The sequence below is a fragment of the Cariama cristata genome, unplaced genomic scaffold (genome assembly GCF_000690535.1).
Source record: "Cariama cristata isolate BGI_N322 unplaced genomic scaffold, ASM69053v1 scaffold40863, whole genome shotgun sequence".
Lineage (NCBI taxonomy): Eukaryota > Metazoa > Chordata > Aves > Cariamiformes > Cariamidae > Cariama > Cariama cristata.
This window is the reverse complement of record NW_009608614.1, coordinates 11,133-20,564: the sequence shown is the minus strand read 5'-3', so window position 1 is coordinate 20,564 and position 9,432 is coordinate 11,133. Positions and strand designations below refer to the sequence as shown.

At 43.4% G+C, this 9,432-nt stretch overlaps 1 protein-coding gene across 1 annotated transcript in view; it reads right to left on the bottom strand.

The window, feature by feature from the left end:
• The window catches only part of RHOBTB3 (Rho-related BTB domain containing 3), a gene marked incomplete at its 3' end in the record, with an annotated part of 19,650 nt that extends 11,352 nt beyond the window's left edge, over positions 1–8,298 (bottom strand). Inside the window, exons 1-2 of the mRNA XM_009697199.1 lie at positions 8,291–8,298; positions 7,894–8,110 (exon numbers count right to left, since the gene is read on the bottom strand). Of these exons, the coding sequence (XP_009695501.1) occupies positions 7,894–8,110; positions 8,291–8,298 (225 nt within the window). The remainder of the gene's footprint in view (positions 1–7,893; positions 8,111–8,290) is intronic.
• Positions 8,299–9,432: the final 1,134 nt, after the last annotated feature.

Below are 9,432 nucleotides of genomic sequence, written 5' to 3'. Positions count from 1 at the left end.
TCTTAAGTACAAGAGGTAGCATGGACTTGACAGAAGCGTATCAGTAAGCAAATATTTGCCTAGACTGTCAGTGCACATCACACCAAATTTAAGTCTTAAGTTTACAAAGAAATAAGTAAGGAAATAAACAAAGTATAATAGGTATTTCCATTAAGTCCTTTAATAGATGTTCTTGTTCTGTATTAAGAAAACCACAGACAATTAACAAATTATCAAGAACAGCTATTCTCTGCTTCACCATGTTGACAAGAGCTTTAAGAGCACTGCTCTTGGTATTTGTTTTTTCAGTCAACTCAGAGACTATTATAATCCCAGGGTAAGGAAAATCTCTACCAGCATTTAACAGAATCATTTAGGCTGTGTTAAGAGTATAAAGTTAACATATAAACACACGTTTAGCACCTCTAGCAGTAAGACCACCAGCTACAGTGCGTGGACACAGCCAGCTAGATGGGCATTGGCAGAAACTGATCACATAATCAGGTAAAAATTGAGAATTTTCAAGGGACAGCTTTAAGATATTTTAACTGATGAAGATCTTATCAGAGCATTTTTAGCCGGGTTGTAAACATTTAACATGACAAAGGTTTAAGGGAAAAACACAATGCAAACCAAAAAATAATACAGAATATTTAGTTGTTCTGTGTTGGCGAACAGAAAGCATGCCTGTTCCTTTGCAATTTCCTTCTAGCTCCCTGTCTTCAAGCTCAGCCCAGGTTTGCACACGCTGATCTGTGTTAACCAGCAGTATCACCAGCAAGGTCTAGAGTGTACTCTAGACAAACACACAAGAACTCCATCACAACTTTAACCATTAATAATAAAAAATGTTTACAGAAACTTCTAACAGAACGGAATATGTTTTTTTTACACTTAGTGATATATTTGTATATGGTTCGTAGTTCCCTCCATTTTACGACAGAGATACATCTCCAGTGCGTTATGACGCCATTTTGTGTTACAAAACAGAAAGATTTCAGGAAGATTTCCAAGTTTTTGATCGATATGAACACAGCCATGCCCAAGGAAAGAACCAACTGTGACTCTTGTGCTTAGCTTCAGCATAAAGCTAGTCCTGACCTACGGCAGAGGACAGGGTTTCTAGATACCAAAGCGCACCGAGCCATGGCTCCATCCTGACACCAGCCCCACCAGCAGCGGAGGACACACCACCAGGTATCCGATACACATCCAGACACACAGCCCTCATCTTGGCTCTCCAAGGAGAGCACCGTCCCATAAAACACCAGCCTGGAAGACCCTCCATGCCCTAACCTCGACCAGTGGCAGCTCTAACACCCTTCTTGTCAATGGGAATGTCAACAGAGTATGTTGAATTAGACTTGCGTTTGTCCACATGTGCCTGCTCACGCATATAACAAAGCAGTGTCTTGAGAGGTCAATACCATATAGAGCAAAAAAAACCATAAAGGGCTGGGGTTTCTTTCCTAGTGAAAATAATACTAATAAGATAAACAGTTAGATTTTGGAAAACAAAACAACAAAATGAAAATATGGCTATTACTTTGTATGATTCCTCTACCCTTCTTGTACTTAACCCAGCTTGCCATATTTCCATCTCTGCAGATGTGGGGAAAACTAGCAAAATCCTTACTGAAAACAGCCACACGGGTGTGCAAATATACCTCTTTGTTTAACTATTAGGGGAAAGAAATCCTATGGAAATACGGTGAGGGCTGCATCAGCCTCCCAGGTCTGTGTGACCACACGTTGCGGCAGGTTTGTGGAGGTCTGTGCTTTCCGCCACTGCCCACTCTGTCTCTCCGTTAATCTTATCAAGAAGGATTTTACCAAAGTTTATGAAGTTCTGGTTGGGCTGGACCCCACTTTCTGAGGGTAAGAGCCAGCCCTGGGAACATCAAGAAGTGAAAAATGCAGAATGTGCCAACCCAACATCTCACGGCACCCGATTTCTGTTACCCTAGTGCAATTTCACCATGCCCTTACATATTTGATTTAACACCCCTGAAAGACCATTCCTGAAGATGGATGTTATGTTTAAAAACACAGAGGAGAAAGACATGTTTCCAGAGGTCTTGCTGCAATTATTTTCATTTTGTATCAAACGTAGTATAGACTGCTCAGATTGCGGCTCTCTGCTGGGAAAATCCTCCAAAAAGGTCTCCGACAAGAAAGGGTTATTTGCCTAAGGCATCACTGAGACAGAGCATCTGGAGCCTCCTTGATTATCACTTTGAGGGAAGCTTCCATGCCAAATGACAGAGGAAATTTCTTCTCTTCAGATGATGACCAAGAGTTCAGATTCAGGAATAACCTTAGTTCCAGGCTCCGTCTATGAAATTCATGTAGCAGCTGCTCCTTATCACGCCTCCCGCCCTTGGCACGGTCCGTTTCCCAAGACAGCCAATGAGAAAAGGAAAAAGTAACTGCACAGCTAAGGTTATTATAATACGACCTTATTAATTATAATATTTCTGTCGCTATTCCTCTCAGGACTTACTAGGAAAAAAAGCTTCATTCTTTCCTTGCATGTCTCCATTATACGTCTCATAATATATTCTCGCCATGAGTAAATCATACTTCTCAAGCATTAACGTTGAAAATAAAGCCTTCAGAGGCAATGAAGACGCAATTGTCCTACAAAATCACAAGACCCCTCAAGAGGACAATGCTTGCTTTGTTAAAAATAATTTATGAATGCCTTTCTGGAATGGCAGTGAAATCCCTTGCACAAGTGCCCTTGCAATGCCCACGCTCTTTCTAAAAGCTCCTCGTAAATGTCCCCATGTCCGTCAAGCCCAGACCTTGATCCGGGGCAGCAGATATAGGAAACACTCTTTGGGGGCACAAGGGAGCCTGGACACCCCCGAGGACCATTCCCCTGGGATTTCCCCAGCATCCAGGAGAGCTGCACTGGGAATATTGGACAGTCCATCTCTCTCTAGGATCCATTTACAGACTCATCCTCCATTAACACTGCCGCCTTTCCAGTGATGCTTCCCACACCACATACCAGTGGCTTCCCCATTTTTTTCAAGGTTTCTCTGCAATTTCTCATCACTCAGGTCCACAGCAGAACACATTTTGCAGGTGTACTCTCCATAACTTACCAGTCCCCTGAACTTACTCAGCTAAGTAACCTGCAGCACAGAAGGAAGTATCTTCTTCAGAAATCAAGGGAATCCAGACCACAACCCTGAAATGCCACTTTTATTTTTCACTTGAAGTTTTCCAAAACAGTTTTAACTGGTTGAGCTGAACTCCCCCCCTCAAAAAAAAAAAAAAAAGGGCTGGCATTGTCCTGTGTTGTTCTCTCATAGAGTAATTTAATAGTATCTGTAAAAAGGAAAAACAAAGAACAAGGTAGGGAAAATAATTTACTAGGATATGATAACTTGTTGTGAACTGCCAACTTCAGAGAGCTAAGCTTAACAATGAGAAAGAACAACATATTAGAAAATGAAAGGTTGTAAGCTATGGTTTTGTACTAAAGCAGTAACTTGACTTGATTTCTAAAAATAATAAAGAAGATTAAACAGCGGATCAGATTCCTTTACCTTCAGACATGTTAAGGGCGAGCCAGCCTAGCCAGCACAAGAAGCACAAGGATGCTGATGCAGGGAAGAAGCCAGATAACTACATCACGGGTGATACCACGGACGAAAGAAAGCTCATAGGGTTTGGGGAACTACTACTACTGTTTGTGCAGTAAAAAAAAGCAGACAGAAACATGTGAAAAGGCTCAGGTAAAGAGATTGTTGAAAGGTAGCATTTAAAAAACGCAATTCACAGAACGCCTTTTCAAAACCGCAGTTGTTACGTTTGAGCACTAGTGAGTCCCATGGAGGTCTGCAGCTCTGTGCAAGCCTCGGAGCAGGTACAAACACAGCACAGCACCCGTCCCTCGGCAAGTGCCTAGCCCAGCACGAGGCACTCTCCAAAACCCAGATCCTCTATTTTCTCCGTTTGTAACATTTCTGCTACTGGGAACACGATGATGTCAGTGATTCTCTAGAAACTGGGCAGTTTTTATAAACCAGGAGAAACCAAAAAATTTCTGGAGGTATTGCTCCCTGGGGCGGGAAAAATAAAAGACACAACAAAACAACAAAAAAATAACACCAAGCCCACCCCCTTTTAAAGCATAACAACCCAAAATGGGTGGCTTACAGAGGGGAAAAAACAAATGCAAAAGGACAGTGAGACCCCCAGTCCATGACTGAAACACTCTCGTGTCCTTATAGTACCGCTCCAAGTAAGAAACGAAAGAACAAGAGAGGGAACGTAGATAGGGGACCCTCACAGCAAAGTTTTCATTCTGCCGTTTATTTACCAGCATCATAATGAAATGAATCAAAATATGAATTATAGCTCCGGTGCTATTGCTTCATTCTGAAGTTGAGGAAGATTCACTTGCCATCAGATATTACGAATTTTGCCTGCACTTTTTCTGCAGTTTTTACTTGTACATATGCAGAAACATAACAAAATTCAGTGTAAAGTGACCAAAGTTGCAAACTACATGAAATCCAATAAAACAGCAACTCAGTCCCAAAGACTGTCAAATCTGATATACAGTGCTAAATAAAGCAACCTTTCCCAAAGCACATCTTAAAATTCATCTTGCAAATTACTCTATGGAAGTTACTAGCTCCCATACTGAGTTTTACCTCCCAAAAAATCAGAAAAACTGGGACATGCTACTTCAACATGCTTTATAAGAGCACAACAGGAGCATGCATTAGCAACTGTTCCGCTATTAAAATCACAATATTCAGCATGGATGTCAGCACACATGTGTGTTTTCCCTAGTTCTTTGTATCTCCTCTCATCCTAGGGCTGCATTTTTTGTCAAAATGTTTTCTAGCCACATGAATGACAATGTCGCCCATCCACTTGTGTATCTGTGCCCTGCACGTGGGAGATAACAGCATGCAGCTTTGCAAAAGCAGCCCAAGACACGGCAGGCCATAGTGATACACCTAGCGATTGACACACGGAGACCAATGCGGTTTTGGAAACGGTGACATTTTGCTTGCAGATTTTGGAAAGTCTACTCCACCACTATCTCTACAACTCCAGGTCATCTGCGTGAATGATAACATCCTCCCCAAAGTCAGCATTTCCATCCTGCACCCTGCAATTGCCACGGGAAAGGAAGCTTATAGAATCATAGAATCATGCTGGTTGGAAGAGACCTCAAACATCATCAAGTCCAACCATATGCCCAATCCACCATGCCCACTAAACAATGTCTCGAAGCGCCACATCTAAACATCTTTTGAACACCTCCAGGGATGGTGACACCACCACCTCCCTGGGGAGCCTGTTCCAATGTCTAAAACCTTCATTGCTTCTCACAATGCGCTACCGCTGTTTTACATGTTGGCAAACATCAATTTGTCCTTGTAATTTTCTAAGCCAAGCAATATCAAAGAATATAATACCTGCACAGGCGGTTAAAATATTTATGGAGCCACTGTGAAAACAGCAGTCCCATGGCAGGTTGGAAACACCGTTCCCCCACGTCGGTCTGTAACATTTGATGGGCATTGCCTTGGGTAATCTTGCCCAAGAAGCCTTGCTTCCCAACTCTGCAGTTTGGCAGCCACCTTCGGTCACCTTCAGCTTATAAAATACCACACTCCCACGGCAGAACTGCTGCCATTTCACCGACCCTGTGCCCACCAAGACAATGCCACCACGGCAGTGTTGACCGCATGGTCCAGACCTTTCTTGTTTCTCCAACCCATCAGCGCACCAGCGCTTTGACAGTTGCTGGAAAACCTTGCCGCAGCCCTTTCAAAGAGCGATAGGGTACACAGTAAGATGCCCTGTATCATAGGGAAGAGTGCTATCATCATGAAGAGTTCAACCGAAGACACTTGAGCTGTTGACTCAAAAAGTTGAACAGTGTCCTGGGCTGACGGAGACAAGCAGCCGCAGACTGAAACGGGAGTAAACTCACCCTGTACCACACTCTGTCCCACAAAAGGGTCCCTCCATACTGCTTTTCCAGACTGAGAGCTGTAGAGGACTAAGAGGAGTTGGGCATCTGTGAGTTTGGAGACTCACGACTACCAGTCTGAGTTGCCAAGTTTACGCCTATAACTGGCTTGCCTTAATCATGTGGATTTAATCTAGACGAGATACAAATCTCAGGTAAAATGCAAATCCACCTTTACGTTACGCTCAGACGACAGAGGTGGAAATAGTGCAAGGCCCACCATACCACCATCTCTATGTTTCAGTAACATGCCGCAAGAATCCTTTTCCACGAAGAATATGACTTGAGGCGACGTCAGTCAACGTTCTGAATTGTCCTGTATCGTTTCGCCAGGCTGCCAGAGGAACCGTCCTGAAAGGACCACTGTGACGTAGCAAACCTCAAGCTTCCAGACCATGGAAAACAACCCCGTTGTGCCTCACCCTAGCAAGAAGACAGCTTCACTCTGAACAAATAACCTCCTCAGAGTCCAATCCGGCTATCTGAGATGTCTAATTGTTCCTCATCATTCCCAGTAATAAATCTCCTGCCTCCTTTAGCTGAGAAAGGAAACAACAAGAGGCCTCAGAAACGCCATGCCCCAGACAATAACAAGCTACCTTCTCAAGGGCAAAAATGACACTGTCACCAGAACTGAAGAATCTTGTTTTCTAGAAGAGCAAATGCAACTAAAACAACACAGAATCATAGCATCATTATGGTTGGAAGAGACCTCAAAGATGACCAAGTCCCAAACTCATGAACGGCGTCTCCGGCACAGTCCTCTCTTTCCCCTTCTCCAGCTATCCCTGCTTGCCTCCCCACCTCCCTCACCAGCCTCCAGTCCCCCGAAACACCCTCTGAAGTCCCACAGCCTTCATTTATGTTCAGGAGCTTTTACTCATCGCTGCGCTCCAATGACTCCAGCAAACTGCACGTGAAGGTCACATGCGGCGTCGGAGATTAAAACCAAGATCCCCCCGTCCGTCCGAACCCGTGTCTGTAAGTGCAGCCGACAGAAAAGGAGTGAGACAGAGACAACAAAAAGATAACTAAACTGGATCATTTAGTTTTCAGGGTACAAACTTCTGATCATGTATTTCTGGAACTGTTAGGATTCCTGCAGAGCCCAAAAAAAGTTCCCCTTACAAAAGTTTTTCCCTGCAAAAATCAACCTAAGGATAGAATTATGGAGCTGAAACTGATTATTGCTTTAATTTCTGAAAGCTGCTAAGCTTAATTTTTTTTTAAGGCTACTAAGTAGTCATTAAACATGTTTTAATTTAGATTATCAGTATCATTTCTTACATAAGCATTGATCTGCTCACACTCATAACTAAGTTATCTCACTTACTAACAAAAGTGCTGACAGCTTGGAACAGTGCCAAAATCCTTTTTATTTGCCTTCAAATTAAGGAAATAATGTTAAGATGTGATTATTCATTGTAGCAGAAGTAAAATGACTCCATGTACCATATTTTGCAAGATACCAAATCTTAAAATCTCTTCACTTTTCAAAGCTGGAAAACTGAGGGTTTTTTTTTTCAGAAAAAATATATACATTTTGTTTTATTGTTGATAAATATTTGGAGACAGTTCTCATGATGCAGTGTCACAAAAAAAGGGTTCTTGTTTACCTCTGAATTACCTTCAATAAAGTTTTCACTGAACACCACGGTTGCAAATATCACCTTCCCACAGGGGAGGTGGGCAGCAGCTTGTTAATGAGAAACTTTCTGTAGCATCTTTGAGACTTTGCAGCATTTGCTTGGTTACATTTTACACGCTTTTACTATTTGCAATAATTAAAATATGAATAAAATCCCAGAATAATTAAAATAATTTAAAATCAAGATATACTTCGATGTTATTAAAACACGTTACACTGTTAAGTGCAGTTAAAAAGACTGAGATTGATCTCTTACCCAGACAGGACAGTCGTGTACCACCAGTCTGACATTTCCAAACACGCAGGCTTGGTACTCGGTAAAAACTGGGTTTCCAGCGTGACTGGCAGAGAAGCTGCTGTCAATCTGGGAAACGAGAGCACTTCTCCCGAGATAGCTCCAGATCAGGCTCGGCTGCTGATTGTCCTCAGAAAACTCGTCTCTTTCATTCCCAAAGGCTACAATATTGACCGACCTAAAATAAAAATAATAAAGACAAAGCTGTGTTAACAAAGATGAAGGGCAGGGATAAGAGGAAAGAAAAAGAAAAAAAATCCCCTTAAATCAAAACCAGCATATTAATCCTTCTGAATCCTCTTCCCTCCCTAGATTTTAACACCACCCCCCCCCGCCCCTTCATAATCAACAGCAAAACACATACATGATCTCAAATCCAACAGCAGGATGAGAGCAAAACGGAAAAGAAACCTGGAAATGCCGCTCGCATTACAAATCCCCAGCTGGCTTGGCTTTTTATTTGTTGGCATCCACGCTCAGTCTTTGTGTCGTGACCGCCGGGGCTCTCACCGCATTCCCTCGCCTGCGGCCAGTCTGGCTAACGGGGCCGGCTGCTCTGGGCGATGGACCGTGGCTGCATGATGGAGCTGCGGCGGCAGGACCAGCAGCAGCAGCGGTAGCGGTAGCAGCGGTAGCAGTAGTAGCGGTAGCGGTAGTAGCGGTAGCAGAGGTAGCAGCGGTAGCAGCAGCCCAGGCACTGGCGGTTGCGTTACTCGGCGGCTGTCGGTGAACTCAAGGCGTATGGAGAGCGACTGTCCGGTCGGTCGGTCACGGCCATCGCACCCTGACGTCAGTCAGCAGGAGCCCAGCACAGGCGATGGGCAGAGCGAGCTGACGTTTCCGCAGAGCCAACACGGTGCAGCCGGGTCAGCAAAGGCAGACAAAGGCGTTTGCGAGGGCGAGCTTCTGCTGCCACGGCTCCGAGAAACCAGCGCCGAGGGACCGCCACTGCTGACGGAGAGAGCAGTGTGAAGATCTTCTCTGAAAGTATTTAAAGTTTGTTGGTTTTTTTTTTAAAGTGAAATAATATCTATCCTTTCAATATCAGGCTGGTAATTTCTTAAATACCGTGTAGACTCTTTTTAGCATTCGTGTGATGTTTCAAGCACTGTTTTCAAAAAGGACCATCTCTAATTATAACAAAATAAACACAGATACCTTGAACAAAATCCATTCTAAAATGGCATGTTGTCTGTCAGATACCTCTGTACACACCAGGGTAAAAGAGTAAAAATATTTCAGGCACGCTAAATAACAAATAAACACTCTCTATTATGCGAACACATGCTGCTGTTAATCCCACGGGCAAGAACTCGTTCAACACAGGTCCTGATATGACTGTCAACAGAGTAATTAACAGACCTTTGCCTACCTTTGCCTACTCTGAGAAAGGTACCATTCCTCTACTGGCAAATGTGGGAGATGGCAATTGATGTCGCTGCCCAAGTTTTATACCAATACTGGGTTGATCAGCTGGACCAGTTTTAAATATCATAAGCA